The 18,998-nt window shown below is 44.2% G+C and overlaps 2 protein-coding genes across 2 annotated transcripts; one reads left to right on the top strand and one right to left on the bottom strand.

Annotated features, from left to right (window-relative positions):
- The first annotated feature begins 7,182 nt into the window (after positions 1-7,182).
- Positions 7,183-8,647, top strand: LOC129865942 (bolA-like protein 2). Its single transcript, XM_055939036.1, has 3 exons — positions 7,183-7,378; positions 8,165-8,262; positions 8,386-8,647. Exons 1-3 carry the CDS (start codon positions 7,316-7,318, stop codon positions 8,483-8,485), a joined length of 261 nt encoding a protein of 86 aa, XP_055795011.1. The 5' UTR covers positions 7,183-7,315; the 3' UTR covers positions 8,486-8,647.
- A 4,738-nt stretch (positions 8,648-13,385) lies between these two features.
- On the bottom strand, positions 13,386-18,939 carry LOC129865940 (protein C-ets-1-like). The gene is made up of 8 exons (XM_055939034.1): positions 18,856-18,939; positions 18,522-18,635; positions 18,133-18,336; positions 17,955-18,029; positions 17,658-17,852; positions 15,677-15,901; positions 15,211-15,329; positions 13,386-15,068 (listed from the first exon to the last, which is right to left on the bottom strand). Exons 1-8 carry the CDS (start codon positions 18,872-18,874, stop codon positions 14,850-14,852), a joined length of 1,170 nt encoding a protein of 389 aa, XP_055795009.1. The 5' UTR covers positions 18,875-18,939; the 3' UTR covers positions 13,386-14,849.
- Positions 18,940-18,998: the final 59 nt, after the last annotated feature.

The raw sequence follows: 18,998 nt of genomic DNA, 5'->3' as shown, positions 1-18,998 counted from the left end.
TGCGGTGTGCAACATGCTCTGGGTGGTGCCTCCACTTCACTGGCATGTGGTGTGCAACATGCTCTGGGTGGCGCCTCCACTTCACTGGCATACGGTGTGCAACATGCTCTGGGTGGTGCCTCCACTTCACTGGCATGCGGTGTGCAACATGCTCTGGGTGGCGCCGTGTAGCCACATCCCCCACACCGCCCGCTGGCTGAAGCAGAAGTACAATATGGATGGCTGAGCAAGGCCTTCAGCCGCCGCTGTACGTCCCTGTAGACTTTGGCAGCGTCAGGGCCAAGAAACAGAATCAGAAGGAAGTGGAGGAGGAGGGGACAGATAGATGCCTCTTAAATCTAATATCGGTTTATAGTAAAGCTGTACAGCAGTGGCCATCAACCCTGGGCCTGAATCGCTACAGGGCAAAAAAAGAGGAATTATGATGCGGGGTTTCGTTCCAACCCTGCATCAAAACATCTAATTTACCTAATTGACTGTTCATCAGGACTTTGGTTAATTGAATCCTTGAGTAGATCAGAAGGAGTGCAAGGGCGAATAGAGTTATCACACACATCACATAGTAGGCGTTCCCTAATGGGAAATATGCAAAATACATGCTTGAACGTGCCAATAGGATCTCGCTTACTCGTACTTGGCTCTGCCCCCCTCCTTGCTAGTTCTGCCCACCAGGGTGCAACTTTCACAAGTACGGGAGGGACATGTCCCCCTCCCACATTCTGAAATTGTATTTTTTGTCCCACCCAGTTTTATCATTGGAATGGGATACAAAACCGAGGCCCTGGGGTGCTTTAGGACCCTGCAGACGTCTCTGATCGGTCGGGTAGGCTGTTTGTAGCATTTACCCAACTGGATAAAACAAATTTATATAAATATATATATTATGTCCAGCCCACTTCTAAAAATAAAGTTGCTTCCCTGCTGCCCAACCTTGAATAATGCGTTACCAATGGAAACAACAGGTTGTGGTCTATCTTTGATTAGTTAGAAAAATCTTTGCTACTAGCCTCAATAAGAGAGAGCGAGAGATCCAACTCGGCACTGCATCTCAGTGCAAGAGGTGTCACTGCAGTCCCTGGTTTGAATCCAGGCTGCATCACATCCGGACGTGATTGGGAGTCCCATAGGGCAGCGTACAATTGGCCCAGCGTCATCCGGGTTTGGCCGGGGTAGGCCATCATTGTAAATAAGAATTTGTTCTTAACTGACTTGTCTAGTTAAATAAAGGTTAAATAAAAAAATAATAATAACTAGTAACACAAACATACAGAGGTGGAAAAAGTATTAAATTGTCATACTTGAGTAAAAGTAAAGATACCTTAATATAAAATGACTCAAGGGAAAGTAACCCAGTAAAATACTACTTAAGTAGTAAAAATGTACTTAAGTACAGTGGTGGAAAAAGGACTCAAATGCCATACTTGAGTACAAGTAAATACTACATGTCAAATACTTTATACTACACATCAAAAACCAGACGGCACCATTTCCTTTTTTAGTACTTTTTTTGACAGCCAGGGGCAACTTCAACACAATTTAGATAAGGAAGTATTTGTGTTTAGTGAGTCCACCAGATCAGAGGCAGGGGATGAACAGGGATGTTCTCTGTTTAGTGAGTCCACCAGATCAGAGGGAGTGGGGATGACCAGGGATGTTCTCTGTTTAGTGAGTCCTCCAGATCAGAGACAGTAGGGATGAACAGGGATGTTCTCTGTTTAGTGAGTCCTCCAGATCAGAGACAGTAGGGATGACCAGGGATGTTCTCTGTTTAGTGAGTCCACCAGATCAGAGGGAGTGGGGATGACCAGGGATGTTCTCTGTTTAGTGAGTCCTCCAGATCAGAGGCAGTAGGGATGACCAGGGATGTTCTCTGTTTAGTGAGTCCACCAGATCAGAGGCAGTAGAGATGACCAGGGATGTTCTCTGTTTAGTGAGTCCTCCAGATCAGAGGCAGTAGGGATGACCAGGGATGTTCTCTGTTTAGTGAGTCCTCCAGATCAGAGGCAGTAGAGATGACCAGGGATGTTCTCTGTTTAGTGAGTCCTCCAGATCAGAGGCAGTAGGGATGACCAGGGATGTTCTCTGTTTAGTGAGTCCACCAGATCAGAGGCAGTAGGGATGACCAGGGATGTTCTCTGTTTAGTGAGTCCACCAGATCAGAGGCAGTAGGGATGACCAGGGATGTTCTCTGTTTAGTGAGTCCTCCAGATCAGAGGCAGTAGGGATGACCAGGGATGTTCTCTGTTTAGTGAGTCCACCAGATCAGAGGCAGTAGGGATGACCAGGGATGTTCTCTGTTTAGTGAGTCCACCAGATCAGAGGCAGTAGGGATGCCCAGGGATGTTCTCTGTTTAGTGAGTCCACCAGATCAGAGGCAGTAGGGATGACCAGGGATGTTCTCTGTTTAGTGAGTCCTCCAGATCAGAGGCAGTAGGGATGACCAGGGATGTTCTCTGTTTAGTGAGTCCTCCAGATCAGAGGTAGTAGGGATGACCAGGGATGTTCTCTGTTTAGTGAGTCCTTCAGATCAGAGGCAGTAGGGATGACCAGGGATGTTCTCTGTTTAGTGAGTCCTTCAGATCAGAGGCAGTAGGGATGACCGGATGTTCTCTGTTTAGTGAGTCCACCAGATCAGAGGCAGTATGGATGACCAGGGATGTTCTCTGTTTAGTGAGTCCTTCAGATCAGAGGCAGTAGGGATGACCAGGGATGTTCTCTGTTTAGTGAGTCCACCAGATTAGAGGCAGTAGGGATGACCAGGGATGTTCTCTGTTTAGTGAGTCCTCCAGTTCAGAGACAGTAGGGATGACCAGGGGTGTTCTCTGTTTAGTGAGTCCACCAGATCAGAGGCAGTAGGGATGACCAGGGATGTTCTCTGTTTAGTGAGTCCACCAGATCAGAGGCAGTAGGGATGCCCAGGGATGTTCTCTGTTTAGTGAGTCCACCAGATCAGAGGCAGTAGGGATGACCAGGGATGTTCTCTGTTTAGTGAGTCCACCAGATCAGAGGCAGTAGGGATGACCAGGGATGTTCTCTGTTTAGTGAGTCCTCCAGATCAGAGGCAGTAGGGATGACCAGGGATGTTCTCTGTTTAGTGAGTCCTCCAGATCAGAGGTAGTAGGGATGACCAGGGATGTTCTCTGTTTAGTGAGTCCTTCAGATCAGAGGCAGTAGGGATGACCAGGGATGTTCTCTGTTTAGTGAGTCCTTCAGATCAGAGGCAGTAGGGATGACCGGATGTTCTCTGTTTAGTGAGTCCACCAGATCAGAGGCAGTATGGATGACCAGGGATGTTCTCTGTTTAGTGAGTCCTTCAGATCAGAGGCAATAGGGATGACCAGGGATGTTCTCTGTTTAGTGAGTCCACCAGATTAGAGGCAGTAGGGATGACCAGGGATGTTCTCTGTTTAGTGAGTCCTCCAGTTCAGAGACAGTAGGGATGACCAGGGGTGTTCTCTGTTTAGTGAGTCTGTCAGATCAGAGGCAGTAGGGATGCCCAGGGATGTTCTCTGTTTAGTGAGTCCTCCAGATCAGAGGCAGTAGGGATGACCAGGGATGTTCTCTGTTTAGTGAGTCCTCCAGATCAGAGGCAGTAGGGATGACCAGGGATGTTCTCTGTTTAGTGAGTCCTCCAGATCAGAGGCAGTAGGGATGACCAGGGATGTTCTCTGTTTAGTGAGTCCTCCAGATCAGAGTCAGTAGGGATGACCAGGGATGTTCTCTGTTTAGTGAGTCCTCCAGTTCAGAGGCAGTAGGGATGACCAGGGATGTTCTCTGTTTAGTGAGTCCTCCAGATCAGAGGCAGTAGGGATGACCAGGGATGTTCTCTGTTTAGTGAGTCCTCCAGTTCAGAGACAGTAGGGATGACCAGGGATGTTCTCTGTTTAGTGAGTCCTCCAGATCAGAGGCAGTAGGGATGACCAGGGATGTTCTCTGTTTAGTGAGTCCTCCAGATCAGAGACAGTAGGGATGACCAGGGATGTTCTCTGTTTAGTGAGTCCTCCAGATCAGAGACAGTAGGGATGACCAGGGATGTTCTCTGTTTAGTGAGTCCTCCAGATCAGAGACAGTAGGGATGACCAGGGATGTTCTCTGTTGAGTGAGTCCACCAGATCAGAGACAGTAAGGATGACCAGGGATGTTCTCTGTTTAGTGAGTCCACCAGATCAGAGACAGTATGGATGACCAGGGATGTTCTCTGTTTAGTGAGTCCACCAGATCAGAGGCAGTAGGGATGACCAGGGATGTTCTCTGTTGAGTGAGTCCACCAGATCAGAGGCAGTAGGGATGACCAGGGATGTTCTCTGTTTAGTGAGTCCACCAGATCAGAGGCAGTAGGGATGACCAGGGGTGTTCTCTGTTTAGTGAGTCCTCCAGATCAGAGGCAGTAGGGATAACCAGGGATGTTCTCTGTTTAGTGAGTCCTCCAGATCAGAGGCAGTAGGGATGACCAGGGATGTTCTCTGTTTAGTGAGTCCTCCAGATCAGAGGCAGTAGGGATGACCAGGGATGTTCTCTGTTTAGTGAGTCCTCCAGATCAGAGGCAGTAGGGATGACCAGGGATGTTCTCTGTTTAGTGAGTCCACCAGATCAGAGGCAGTAGGGATGACCAGGGATGTTCTCTGTTTAGTGAGTCCACCAGATCAGAGGCAGTAGGGATGACCAGGGATGTTCTCTGTTTAGTGAGTCCACCAGATCAGAGGCAGTAGGGATGACCAGGGGTGTTCTCTGTTTAGTGAGTCCTCCAGATCAGAGGCAGTAGGGATGACCATGGATGTTCTCTGTTTAGTGAGTCCTCCAGATCAGAGGCAGTAGGGATGACCAGGGATGTTCTCTGTTTAGTGAGTCCACCAGATCAGAGGCAGTAGGGATGACCAGGGATGTTCTCTGTTTAGTGAGTCCACCAGATCAGAGACAGTATGGATGACCAGGGATGTTCTCTGTTTAGTGAGTCCACCAGATCAGAGGCAGTAGGGATGACCAGGGATGTTCTCTGTTTAGTGAGTCCACCAGATCAGAGGCAGTAGGGATGACCAGGGATGTTCTCTTGATAAGTGTGTGAATTGGACCAGTTCTCTGTCCTGCTAAGCATTCAAAATATAACTAGTACTTTTGGGTGTCAGGGAAAATGTATGGAGTAAAAAGTACATAATTTTATTTAGGAAGTAGTCAAAAATAGAAATAGTGAAGTACAGATACTCCAAAAAAATACTTTAAAAAAATATACTACTTAAGTACTTTACACCACTGCAAACATAGGCTCAGACACATGCATACACACACGATATCATACGCACTATACACACATACACATGGATTTTGTGTTGTAGATATGTGGTAGTGGAGTATGGGCCTGAGGGCACACAATTAGTGTGTTGTGAATTCTGTAATGAATGTATTGTAATGTTTTTAAAATTGTATAACTGCCTTAATTCTGCCGGACCATAAGAAGAGTAAATACAAATTACATGAATATGCATAGTCATCTCGTGACAACTCGATACAAAGTAATTTTTCTCCGTTGCCGGGATGTCACGTGTCCTACTTATATAAGTACACTCGTAACAACTTAAGCATTAAGAAACTTCCATTCGATCCAATAAACCTCAAGTAGGAAACATGCCATTCATTTTTTTGTCGACCAAATTCGACACTCATTGACCCACATACAAAAACTCCATGCTTGGTTGGCGAAACAACGCCACCTGCTGGAGGGATACAGAGTTTCTGCCAAGTTGGGTCACTCGCTTTCTCTTCCTCTGTTAATCATAAACCACATTTTCTACATTTATTTTTCTGACGTGAAATTGTTTGGTTCAAATCCAATCCTTGTACTGCACATGAAAATAAGGATCTGGCAATTTGTAGGCTAATTAAAAATGAAAATAATGTGCCATGGGGAGCGTTGTAATTCTACATCGCGTATTTGCGGAGAATGATTTTAGAATACAGAGACAAAATCAGAAGGACAATGGCATGGAGGAGGATTGATGGGTGTGTAAAGACAGATTTGCACGACAATGTTTGCAAGTCAAAACCACAATTTACTTTGCCCAAAGTACCCATCCCATGTGTATGTAGGCCTATGTATTTGACAGGAAGTGAGCTAATGATCAATGTCATGACACCAGTATAATGAAAGAGACATATACTTTAATATGAGAATCATAACGTGAAAATACCATTATCCAATTGGTAACATATTACAATGCGAAATGCATACGTACTGTATCATTTACAATATTATAATGCATGTTACTGGTGATTTATATCCTTTAGTGGGCTAATTTCACAATTGAATTTACTCAACACATTCACAAATGGTGGCTTTGAACAGTTTTGAGGTTTAGGTTGTTTGATGTTCATAGCTAGCTAGCAGCAAATCAAATGGTATTGGGTCACATACACATGGTTAGCGAAATGCAAACATTGTGGTGCACATTTTTCTTCACCCACCATCAACACCGACCATCTCTGCAAACCTCCTCCATGCCTTTGACCTTATGATTTTGTCTCTGTATTCTAGCGATGCAAAATCATATAGAATTGAAAACCAGACAGGGATGATTTGCTTTCGTCCATTTTTGGGGGGGCTGTGCTTCCCCGGAACTAATGACAGGCGGAACTACGTTTCATAAACTGAAGATTTTCAAACAAACATCTGCTCCTCACCGATGACCGCGTGCAATTTGCATAAAGTAGAGCGGAGCTGAATTTTTTTCTACCGCTCCCCTAGCAGCTTACCTTCCCACAATCCCTTGCGCCCCTTGAAAATGAATGGGGGCGGGCCTTCGTCTGAAGAATTCGGAAGTGGTGGAAAACCCTACATGAGAAAAATATGTTGTAAACTTAACGTTTTATGTGTTTCAAATTAATAGGTGTTTAACCTGGTGCCTAATACACATTTCAAAATGTGCATTTACGAAAAATATCAAAAATCGCCCAATTTTGAAATCTGGGTCATGTGAGGAGATACATATATATTTTGTTCAGGCAAAAAAATGTAACAGAAGAACCATCCCCACATATCGCATTTGATGTTAACTCTGAGATTGGCCAATTCTAGTGGTCATTGGTGTGAAAATATGAATCCAGTATAATATAATCTAGTATAATATAAAGCAAGCTTCTGGTTGGTTAAAAATTCTGATTCAATAGTTGTGATTGGATACGTTTATATTTCCTGAGTATCTAATCCCGCCTCTCAATACATTCACCAGTAGTAGACCCGCTTTCGTTATCTGTAGAACAAAATAACCCACCGTAACGTTTTGGATCATAAAGGGACAACAGTGGGCGCCTTGTTTCCAAAAGTATGGATGTAACAACAGATCACATTCGTGACAAACTAATCAAGGAGATCGGAGCGATACATGTGGTATGTATCGTTTTCCCCCATTCTCCAAAGAATGCGCACACGTATGCTACACCCCATAACGTTAGTGGGCTACGTTAGCCACATCTATTTAGGCCATTTTGTATTTAACATTTACACGGCTACTGGGTGTTCAAGCTTTTGCACACTCTCAGGGGTGGGAAACACCAATCATTGAGGGCCTGATTGGTGTCACACTTTTTATCCATCCCTAGCAGTAGCCTGATTCTACTAATCAATTGCTCATGATCAGTGTAGTGTGTTAGCGACACCTAGTGGTGCAACACCAGCGGGGCACTAGGAGTCGAGTCGATACATTTACAATCAGAACATTCAAGTTTTATTGTCCCATACACAGGATACAGCAGGTGTAAAACAGTACAGTGAAATACTTAACTTGCGAGGTCTTTCCCAACAATGCACAATACAGGTAATAATGTAGAGAGGAAGAAATACTGGATATATGAGAGAATATGAAAAAATAAGACAATCACTAGAATGCATTTACATTTAAGTCATTTAGCAGACGCTCTTATCCAGAGCGACTTACAAGTACATACATTCATACTTTTTTGTACTGGCCCCCTGTGGGAAACGAACCCACAACCCTGGTGTTGCAAGCGCCATGCTCTACCAACTGAGCTACACGGGACTATGAGAATGCAGTTGAATCGTGTGTTAGTGCAGGACTGGAGCAAAAACATGCACCCTTCCCCCAGTGGTTTTGGCCACTCCTGAGCTGATGTATGACCTCACCAATGACCTGTTCTACCGGCTTTCTCTTGACAGGAAGTTGAAGACACATCCTCTAACCGATGCGCTGCCAGCTTCAAGGTTCTAGTAGTGTCGCCCCAGTTCGAGGGGAAACCACTGCTGGCGAGACACAGGTAGGCTAAAGTGAAGTACACGGTGGGCAGGCAGAGCTGATAAGGGTTATGAGCCAACTTTGAATGGGTAAGAAGTAGACCCGTCGTTGACATACTCTCGTTTCTGATTTTTGGTTTTGTCAGGATGGTGAACACCTGCTTGGCTGATGAGCTGAAAGAGATCCACGCATTTGAACAGAAGACGCTGACTCCGGAACAGTGGGAGAAACAGAAAACACAGTGATGAACACACACTTTGACTTCCAAATTCTGTTACTTCACCCCACTATTATTTGTAAATAAGAAACATATGCTCACAACAGTTTGACCTACACACCTGACATATTTCATTGAAGTCAATGATACAAATTGAAATGAAATAGTAAACATGATGACAATAAAACAATCCTGGTCAGACTTCCTTATTGGTTGAATGAGTGCACAAGAGAATTAATTTTCAGTTTTGTTTGTGGAGGTACGTGACTATCAACATTACAGTTGTCATTATGAATGGGACAATGCATAGCATGGAGCAGACCGAAAAACTGTCACATGAAATGTCAAGGGTTGTAATCAGAGTAAATGGTAAATAATGTCTAACAAGCAAGGGACTAACAGAAAGCCTACTTCTCTGGATACCAGGGTTGACCAAATCATTCTGCCTGGGGTGGCAGGTAGCCTAGTGGTTAGAGAGTTGGACTAGTAACTGCAAGGTTGCAAGATCAAATCCCTGAGCTGATGAGGTTCAAATCTATCATTCTGCCCCTGAAAAAGAGTTAACCCACTGTTCCTAGGCTGTCATTGAAAATAATAATTTGTTCTTAACGGACTTGCCTAGTTTAAAGGTGAAATAAATTCAAGATCTTCTTGGAAAAATACAAGCAAGTGAGCAGGTCAAAAATCTAATTGTTGCAAGACTCAAGGAAATTGCTTTTCAGACTGGAAAGCCCAAATGAAAATGCTTTCCGATAAGTGTGAGATCAAGTGTAACTGAATAAAATGGACTGGCACAGCTTTGAATATTAATAATATGACTCTGGCTCTTCGTGTGTAGTGAGTGAGCAGCAATTGATTTTTCACACCGAATTAACAAGCTATAGTTCTGCTCTGATCTGGAACATTAGTCAGACTCGCCAAAAGGGAATATAATAAATATTACCAGGTCGCGCCCCCCCCCAATTGAAATAGTATCTGCCAACTCTGCTCCTCCAGTATCCCCAATAGTACATATTGTTGTTGTTGTCCCAGACAAACAAACCTGATTCTACTTGTCAGCTAATCATCAAGCCCATGGCAAGTGGAATCAGGTGTTCGCTACAACAACAATGTGTGCTGTTGGGAGTACTGGAGGACCGGATTTGGGGAAACACTGGTCTAGGCAGTGCTATGACTTTTTAAGGTCTGTATTCAAAATGTGTATCTGACCATAAACGTATCCAACTGGAAGGGATCACAGTTTGCATTTCAAAATGCTCACAAGGCAGACCCGTTATTAATTATAATTAAAAGAAAATGTAACTAGGCAAGTCAGTTATGAACAAATTCTTATTTACAATGACAGCCTAACAGGGAACAGTGGGTTAACTGCCTTGTTCAGGGGCAGAACGACAGATTTTTACCTCATCAGCTCGGGGATTCAATCCAGCAATCTTTCGGTTACTGGCCCAACGCTCTAACCACTAGGCTATTAAGCATGAGGCATTGCATTATCAGTGTGTGTTTGCTCATCAAGTGGATGTAGTGAATAGTGTATATTGCAGCAACCTTAACACAACACCTAGCGACCTATTCAAAGGGGTTCAGACCTCTTGGCGTAACGGTTAAGGCATTGGCTTGACAGTCATTGGACCTGGGTTTGAGTCCTAGTTGGGGCTACCCCATGAATTTGCCACAATATATTAATAAATTACAATGTCATTATTTGTAAACATCCCCCTCCCTGTTCTAGCGCCCAGCCTGCTCCCACATTGTTAGGCGTCTGCTGGCCAGCCACGTCGCCCCCAGATCTCACTGCTTGTGCTGTTTCTGCCTTTTCCCCTGGTCAATCTCAGAGGCCAGTACCAGGTCCTGTGGGCTGGTAGCCACCCTGCTGACCTGTGGGACAGTGACCGACCCTGTTCTGGGCTGCCAGGTCTTCATGCCTGTTCCCAGCCTGTTCCCAGTGCTACTGTGTCATCAAACACACAGCAGAAGGGTGCAAGTATCCTTTTTTTAATGCATCTTGTGTGTCCACCCTGCGATCATTAATTCTGCTACATTCTTAGAAACAAAGGCGCTATCTAGAACACCAATCAGGCTCCCTGAGGACTGGAATTGCCCAGGCCTGTGACCTATTGGGACAGCCGAAAACCCCTTTGGAACCCTCACCCTTCTGTTTGAGGAAGGGTGAGGAATGCCCAATGGGTAAACATCTGGAGTATGGACTCTATCTGGAGTCCGGTAAGGAGCAATGATGTCTAACAGGCTGAGGTTTGTAGCATAACTCAGTTGAGGTTTACATTTACATTTACATTTAAGTCATTTAGCAGACGCTCTTATCCAGAGCGACTTACAAATTGGTGCATTCACCTAATGACATCCAGTGGAACAGCCACTTTACAATAGTGCATCTAAATCTTTTAAGGGGGGGGGGGGGGGGGGGGGCAGAAGGATTGCTTTATCCTAGGTATTCCTTGAAGAGGAATTTGCCCTGACTGTGTGAGATTAGTCACGCCCTGGGTATCTTGGTTCAATCATAGTAATTATAGGCCCCTTGGCTACGTTTACACATGCAGACAAATTATGATATTTTGCCTAATTATTGCTCTTTTGACCAATCAGATCAGATCTTTTGCCGATAAGTGGAAAACAGATCATAATTGGGCTCCGTGTGTAAATGCAGCCCCTGTGTTTCCCAAATGTGCAATGTGACATTTTTTTATTTTTTTTACTCGTGATTAAATTAACAGCTTTATTCTGCCGTCCTGCTTTGCATTTGTGACTCACCTGCACAGTCATTGACTGAGAGCCGAGTGGGAGAAAGCAAAAGCGGTCGGAGACAAAGACATGATCCCATCTCTCTGAGGATGTGAGGATTACTTCCTCTCTGAGGATGTGAGGATTACTTCCGCCACTTTTCTCTTCACGCCCAGGCTCCCATGCGGTCAACGGAAGGAACAGCATGGGAGAAGGAGAGATGGAGGAGACGGGGGGGGGGGGGGGGGCTCACGTTGTATCCATTTCACTGACTACCACTCTCTTCTTCTGAGGGGGTTGAGATGTTTTGAGCCCCTACACTTAGTGGCTCAAAATGGAATATGATGTTCACGATCAGGGTTGGGTAGGTTACTTCCTAAATGTAATCCGTCACAGTTACCTGTCAGAAATTGTAATCAGTAATGTAACTTTTGGATTACCTAAACTCAGTAACGTAATCTGATTACATTCAGTTACTTTTAGATTACTTTCCCCTTAAGAGGCATTAGAAGAAGACAAAAATATGTTACCAATTGAACGACATCTATTGCAGGATAAACCAATGTTAAAGTTTACATAGCTGGCCATATATGGATGATAAATGTTACTTTATGGGTTGGTTATGTAGGCTTCCTCTAACCCATTGCTTTCTACTGCATATAAGAATATGATTAAATTATATCTTTACATTAATATACAGTATATCATTTATAAGTCCAAAAATGTATGTAGCAACTACTGAATTACCCTTTAAGTCTATCAAATGTGTGCAAGTTTGAGCATGTGTCCATTAGGCCTATGGATTTTCTTTTTATATCAGCATGAATTAGATTGAGCAATAAAAGCCCGACTTTTATTCCATAGGCTGGGATTCGCACTATGCAGCTGTTGCAAGAGTGCATTTTTCACTGGCTGTCCACTGGTTTCAAAAACAATGATTTGATAGGCAGCTTAAACTTCTTGAAATCAACCATTATTGGGTTGAAATACACCTTTAGATTTGTGAACAGCCATCCGCAACAACCACAATCCGTAAGGAGCAGATAGCTAAATGAAAGAGCAGCAGTGTGATTCACATCAATGCGCTACGTAGATATCAATAATAAGTTATATCCGTATCACCGTAGACTACACTGTCATCCTTACCTCCAAGCGTTTATTTTAGTTGAATAATCTTTGCATACCGACAGCAGTCGCACCATTGGAAGACATAGCTTGGACTGTAGCCTACAAAAGCCTATTCCTGCTCTTTTCCCGAAATCCATCAAACACATTTGGTGTGTCATCATAGTGGTCTCTGACTTGTGGTCAGACTCCCTCAGGTGGATTAAATTTAAATTTGCGCCTTTTTTTCAAAGCTGAATTGAATGTCATTGTGAAAACAGAGAAGGGTCAAAGATTTTTAAAAAATCTCGCAAACATCCTTTCTGAATTTAAAAGTAATCCTCGGAAGTAATCATCTAGTTTCTCAAAAGTATCTGTAGTCTGATTACAATATTTTAGCTGGTAATTTAACAGATTATAGTTAACCGTTAATCTTTTACAAAAGCCAACCCTGCTCATGATACTCATTGTGGAAGGTGGACAAGATGACTTGAAAAGCCTCGTTTCCCATTTGGTTATACGGTATGTAACACAAGTGGTCAGCTGCACTGGGCTTGGTTTGTTTTGAGGAAGTCGGGCTTTAGGGGCGCATCATGACAATAAGAACTAAACTTCCGTAACTCTGTTTGCTTTTACGTGCTGGATTTACACCAATAGGAGAAGAGTCCACTCACACTGTCACCCAGGTCTAATATCTGCAATTCAGTTCCTGACAGAAAATGAAGTAGGCCAAAATAAACAGATACTATTTGGCCAAAAGAACTGGAAATAAGTACTCCAGCTGTTAGTGGGCTCAGGCAGCCAATTAATAAGGAGGTGGAGCATTAGAGATGAAAATAGAACAGAGAGAGGGCCAGTGTTATTAGCACTGCTTGAGTCATTTCTCCACAGGGTCCAGCTATTACACACACACACACACACACATACACAGAACAAACACACACCTGCTACCCTTGACTTGATTTGGTGAGCAAGAGTGCACCTCTCATTTTAGGTTCCATTCCATTAGTGCAACTTGTGCCTGTGTCAACCCCCCCCATGTCTCAAAACACAGCATAGATAATTTTATAAACAGACAGATCATCTGATTTTTAACCACTTTTTATTTGCTAAAACCTGTAAAACTGACAAACGTTTGACCAATAAGATCCATGTTGCTAAAGATGGTTGATAAAAGACATCTCTGAGATATACAGCGCCTATATGCCTTCAGAAAGGGTTCACTCCCCTTGACTTTCTACACATTTTATTGTTACAGCCTGAACTTAAAATGGATTCAATTAGGATTTTTTTTGTAACTGGTCTACACACAATAACACGTAATGTCAAAGTGGAACGATGTTTTTTAATACATTTTGACAAATTAATAAAAAAATGAAAAGATAAAATGTCAACCCTTTTGTTATGACAAGCGGTAATTAGTTCAGGAGTAAAAATCTACGTAAGTCACATAATAAATTGCATGAACTTACTCTGTGTGCAATAATAGTGTTTTACATGATTTTTGAATGCCTACCTAATCTCTGTACCCAACACATACAATTATCTGTAAGGTCCCTCAGTCGAGCAGTGAATTTCAAACACAGATTCAACCCCAAAGACTCGCAAAGGGCACCTATTGGTAGATGGGTACAAAGCTCTTAGAGACTTACCCAGAAAGACTCACAGCTCTTAGAGACTTACCCAGAAAGACTCACAGCTCTTAGAGACTTACCCAGAAAGACATACAACTCTTAGAGACTTACCCAGAAAGACATACAGCTCTTAGAGACTTACCCAGAAAGACATACAGCTCTTAGAGACTTACCCAGAAAGACATACAGCTCTTAGACTTACCCAGAAAGACTCACAGCTCTTAGAGACTTACCCAGAAAGACATACAGCTCTTAGAGACTTACCCAGAAAGACTCACATCTCTTAGAGACTTACAGCTGTAATCTCTGCCAAAGGTGATTCTAACTTAAGGGGTTGAATAGTTAAGTAATCAAGATATGGGTTTTATTTTTCATATTATTTTTTTGTACAAATGTTAGAACATTTCTTCTACTTTGACATTACAGAGTAATTTAGTGTAAATCATTGACCAAAATGTTTTTAACCCACCTTGTAAACTAACAAAATGTGGGAAAAGTCAAGGGGACAAATACTTCCTGAAGGCACTGTATAAACAACAATTTAAACAAAAATGTTTCTCTTCTCATATATTCAATAATTATATTGAATATATACATACCACATATAAACATACAAGCCCCACAGCTTACCCCCAATCATGATTCAGTTGACCAAAGAAATGATTGCCATATGACCAAATGATAAAGAGGTAAAGTTTTTGTAAACACAGTCTCTGTCTCTTGACCCTTCGCCGTCTGCACCATAAGGTGAATCTCAAAAGTATTTCCTTGATCCTTCAACCTCCTCAAAACTCACTGAAGGAGAAGATCTGAGGCTCCTCCCATTCCTCTCTACGGTTCCTCCCCTCGGACCTTCTCCTCCAATGCGTTTTTAGAAGTGGTCGAGGAATAAAGGAAACGCCCAATTCCTCGCTTTCACTCATGTCCGTCTTTGGCCGTGATATCCAACATGGCGTGCAGTTCCCAGGGTTCGTATCCCAGCAGGCCTTGCAGGTCACAGACGAAGCGGTAGACGTAGCGCTTGCCAGCGTTCTTGTGGATGATGTTCTTGTCGTAGTAGTAGCGCAGGCCTCGACTCAGCTTCTCGTAGTTCATCTTAGGCTTGTTCTTCCTCCGGCCCCATAGCTGGGCCACCTGGGATAACAAACCATTAAACTAGTATTATCGTCAACATATTATACAGTATATAGGCCTCTCTAAAGTTGGCTAATTGACCTTACTTCAGAATAAGAACACTGTAACAACGTGTTTTCATATAATAGGCTACACCGCTTGCCTCATCAGGATCTGTCAGTTTAAACTCCCATCCATCCCCTGTCCAAATTATGAATGATTGACAGCTGCGGTCAATGAGGAGCTCCAATAGAAACTGCCACAGCTGAATGGGACCGCTGCCTGTTGAGACATATAGGGAGGGATTAAACTGTTAGGCAAGTCAGTTAAGAACAAATTCTTATTTACAATGACGGCCTACCCCGGCCAACGCTGGGCCAATTGTGCGCCGCCCTTTGGGACTCCCAATCACGGCTGGTTGTGATACAGCCTGAAATCGAACCAGGGTCAGTAGTGACGCCTCTAGCACCAAGATGCAGTGCCTTAGACCGCTGCACCACTCAGGAAACCCCAAGACTAAGGAGATCAAGATCCAGGCTAAGGAGTTGGCTAAAGCAGATAAACCTAGATTGTAGATCAACAGGTAATCAAAGAGACTGGTCACTTTCTTCATAAAGAACATCACTCACCAGTATAAGCAGACAGAATGCCTGCCGGAACCACCGCTCTACCCAGATCAGTCTTGTCCCCTATAAACTCTTTGAAGCTCCTGTGTGGGGGTGGCAAATTGAAGGGGTCCTCAGAGATGGACTCTTCCACACCCTTGTCTAAATCCTGCATTGGCCTAGTCAAGGACAGGGAAGCGGTGATGTCCGTGTCCTCATAATGCAGGGTCCCAAACTCAGAATCACAATCTGAAGTTAATAAGAGATTGAGAAAATTGGTTGATGATAGGAAACTATTCCATGAATCTCTCTAACAGAAAAAGACACCTCCAAAGCCCTGCTCTAAAGCAATAATACATTTCCAAAGGCTTATTAATTAGAAATACATTCTGAATGTTAACCTTTTACCCTTCAATCAAATAGTAATCCAACACAAAGGAGAAGTGTTTCTTCACATAATTAAATAGAACATAAAAAACACAAAGCATATCTATATGGTTTCCTACCGAGGTCTCTATGGTTTCCTACCGAGGTCTCTATGGTTTCCTACCGAGGTCTCTATGGTTTCCTACCGAGGTCTCTATGGTTTCCTACCGAGGTCTCTATGGTTTCCTACCGAGGTCTCTATGGTTTCCTACCGAGGTCTCTATGGTTTCCTACCGAGGTCTCCATGGTTTCCTACCGAGGTCTCCATGGTTTCCTACCGAGGTCTCATTGCTTTCCTACCGAGGTCTCATTGCTTTCCTACCGAGGTCTCATTGCTTTCCTACCGAGGTCTCATTGCTTTCCTACCGAGGTCTCATTGCTTTCCTACCGAGGTCTCATTGCTTTCCTACCGAGGTCTCATTGCTTTCCTACCGAGGTCTCATTGCTTTCCTACCGAGGTCTCCATGTTTTCCTACCGAGGTCTCATTGGTTTCCTAACGACGTCTCATTGGTTTCCTAACGACGTCTCATTGTTTTTCCTACCGAGGTCTCATTGGTTTCCTACCGAGGTCTCATTGGTTTCCTACCGAGGTCTCATTGGTTTCCTACCGAGGTCTCATTGGTTTCCTACCGAGGTCTCATTGCTTTCCTACCGAGGTCTCATTGCTTTCCTACCGAGGTCTCATTGCTTTCCTACCGAGGTCTCATTGCTTTCCTACCGAGGTCTCATTGCTTTCCTACCGAGGTCTCATTGCTTTCCTACCGAGGTCTCATTGCTTTCCTACCGAGGTCTCATTGCTTTCCTACCGAGGTCTCATTGCTTTCCTACCGAGGTCTCATTGCTTTCCTACCGAGGTCTCATTGCTTTCCTACCGAGGTCTCATTGCTTTCCTACCGAGGTCTCATTGCTTTCCTACCGAGGTCTCATTGGTTTCCTACCGAGGTCTCCATGCTTTCCTACCGAGGTCTCCATGCTTTCCTACCGAGGTCTCCATGCTTTCCTACCGAGGTCTCCATGCTTTCCTACCGAGGTCTCCATGCTTTCCTACCGAGGTCTCATTGGTTTCTTAACGAGGTCTCATTGGTTTCTTAACGAGGTCTCATTGTTTTTCCTACCGAGGTCTCCATGCTTTCCTACCGAGGTCTCATTGGTTTCCTACCGAGGTCTCATTGGTTTCCTACCGAGGTCTCATTGGTTTCCTACCGAGGTCTCATTGGTTTCCTACCGAGGTCTCATTGGTTTCCTACCGAGGTCTCATTGGTTTCCTACCGAGGTCTCATTGGTTTCCTACCGAGGTCTCATTGGTTTTCCTACCGAGGTCTCATTGGTTTCCTACCGAGGTCTCATTGGTTTCCTAACGAGGTCTCATTGGTTTCCTACCGAGGTCTCCATGGTTTCCTACCGAGGTCTCCATGGTTTCCTACCGAGGTCTCCATGGTTTCCTACCGAGGTCTCCATGGTTTCCTACCGAGGTCTCCATGGTTTCCTACCGAGGTCTCCATGGTTTCCTACCAAGGTCTCCATGGTTTCCTACCAAGGTCTCCATGGTTTCCTACCAAGGTCTCATTGGTTTCCTACCTGTCCTGTCAAGGTCTCGGAGCAGAGGGACAGAGGACAGGTGGTTTCTGTATGGTCCTTCCTGTATGACCCGGTGGTAGTCCTGATATCGCACAGTGTCAAGGGTCAGAAGCTGTGGGGGTTCTGTTGGGAGATGGGAGAACTGACCATGGTGATTCTGCTTGTCCATGAGCTGCACATGGTCCACGTAACTGTCTGAGGAAGACAAGAGCATAGCTGATATAGATTATATGTGACTGACATAAGGAACATACAGACAATACACCGCTGACAGGTGAAGGGAAGTGTTTTTAATACCTTGGTTAGTTTGCGACTGGCAGAGAGAATTCAACGTGCAAAGGACTGGAGAGGAACCATGATCATATTCACAATCTGAAACACACAGATATACACACATGTAATAGGAATCTCTACTGTTATTGTTTCATGAAAAAAGACATACGTTGGTATGATACAGCATCACACACCCCTTTACCTCTGCGCATAGTTTCCAGATGTTCCCAGAGGATCTCTCCCGCTGTGTAGTCAGAGCTCAGGTCCAGGAAGGCCTCTCTGTCCAGGGTACAGAGCTCACTCCCAGGCAGCCCTCTCCAATCCGAGCCCAGGCTTTGGAGGCCGAACTCAGCCTGGCACCAGTCTAACCAGTGGTTCACCTCCCAATCTGACCACAGTTTAGGGTCTGGACACAAAAGAGGAAATAGAAGATTAGTCAAAAACACAATTTGTATCTCTCTTTACATCTTGATTTCCATAGACACTGTGCAGGTTAGGCTGAAACAGAGAGAGCAATTACAGGTAGGCTATACAACAAAACTACAATTTATATAATACCAGATGTCATTGTATGTATACACCACATGGTACCTTGTGGGAAGTGCATACGGCTGCTCTCCTGGGCGAAGCCAGCGAAGGTGGCCCTTATCGCCTGGCTCAGGACCTCCTTACTGGTGGGGGTGAGAGGAGGTACATCCAGAGAGTCTACCTCCACACCGGAGCCAGATCACGGAGTCATCCCAGAGACATAACGAATCAAGAGGAAAAACAGACAGAGTTGAGAGCTCAATAGCAGAGGTGACCATACACAAATTAACAGACTACTAAAGATGACATCATAAATGACAGTATGAAGTTGTAGATAAAAGTAGTGAAAAGAATAAAACACAGGATTACGGGTGAATGACAAAATGGTGGTAAATACCGTAAGCGCTCCAGTCCATCCTTAGGTCTTTGGAACGAGGGATCAGGTGGACGAAAGTGATCCAGAGGAGGGAGGAGAGGACTTTTAATAAGACCAAATGGGACGAGGAAGGAGGAGAAGGGTTTTAATAAGACCAATGGGAC

The sequence above is a fragment of the Salvelinus fontinalis genome, chromosome 11 (genome assembly GCF_029448725.1).
Source record: "Salvelinus fontinalis isolate EN_2023a chromosome 11, ASM2944872v1, whole genome shotgun sequence".
In the NCBI taxonomy this organism is placed as follows: Eukaryota; Metazoa; Chordata; class Actinopteri; order Salmoniformes; family Salmonidae; genus Salvelinus; species Salvelinus fontinalis.
Note: the sequence above shows the minus strand (reverse complement) of the source record. Positions and strands in the feature narration are given on the sequence as shown.

Excerpts from the sequence above, each read along its gene's own strand:
- LOC129865942 (XM_055939036.1), top strand. The coding sequence starts at position 7,316 with ATGGATGTAACAACAGATCACATTCGTGACAAACTAATCAAGGAGATC. Across the intron at positions 7,379-8,164 it reads AGATCGGAGCGATACATGTG|GAAGTTGAAGACACATCCTC; the intron begins GTATGTATCGTT and ends TTCTCTTGACAG. Across the intron at positions 8,263-8,385 it reads CCACTGCTGGCGAGACACAG|GATGGTGAACACCTGCTTGG; the intron begins GTAGGCTAAAGT and ends TGGTTTTGTCAG.
- LOC129865940 (XM_055939034.1), bottom strand. Across the intron at positions 18,030-18,132 it reads TCTGGAAACTATGCGCAGAG|ATTGTGAATATGATCATGGT; the intron begins GTAAAGGGGTGT and ends TGTGTGTTTCAG. Across the intron at positions 17,853-17,954 it reads CCAGTCGCAAACTAACCAAG|ACAGTTACGTGGACCATGTG; the intron begins GTATTAAAAACA and ends TGTCTTCCTCAG.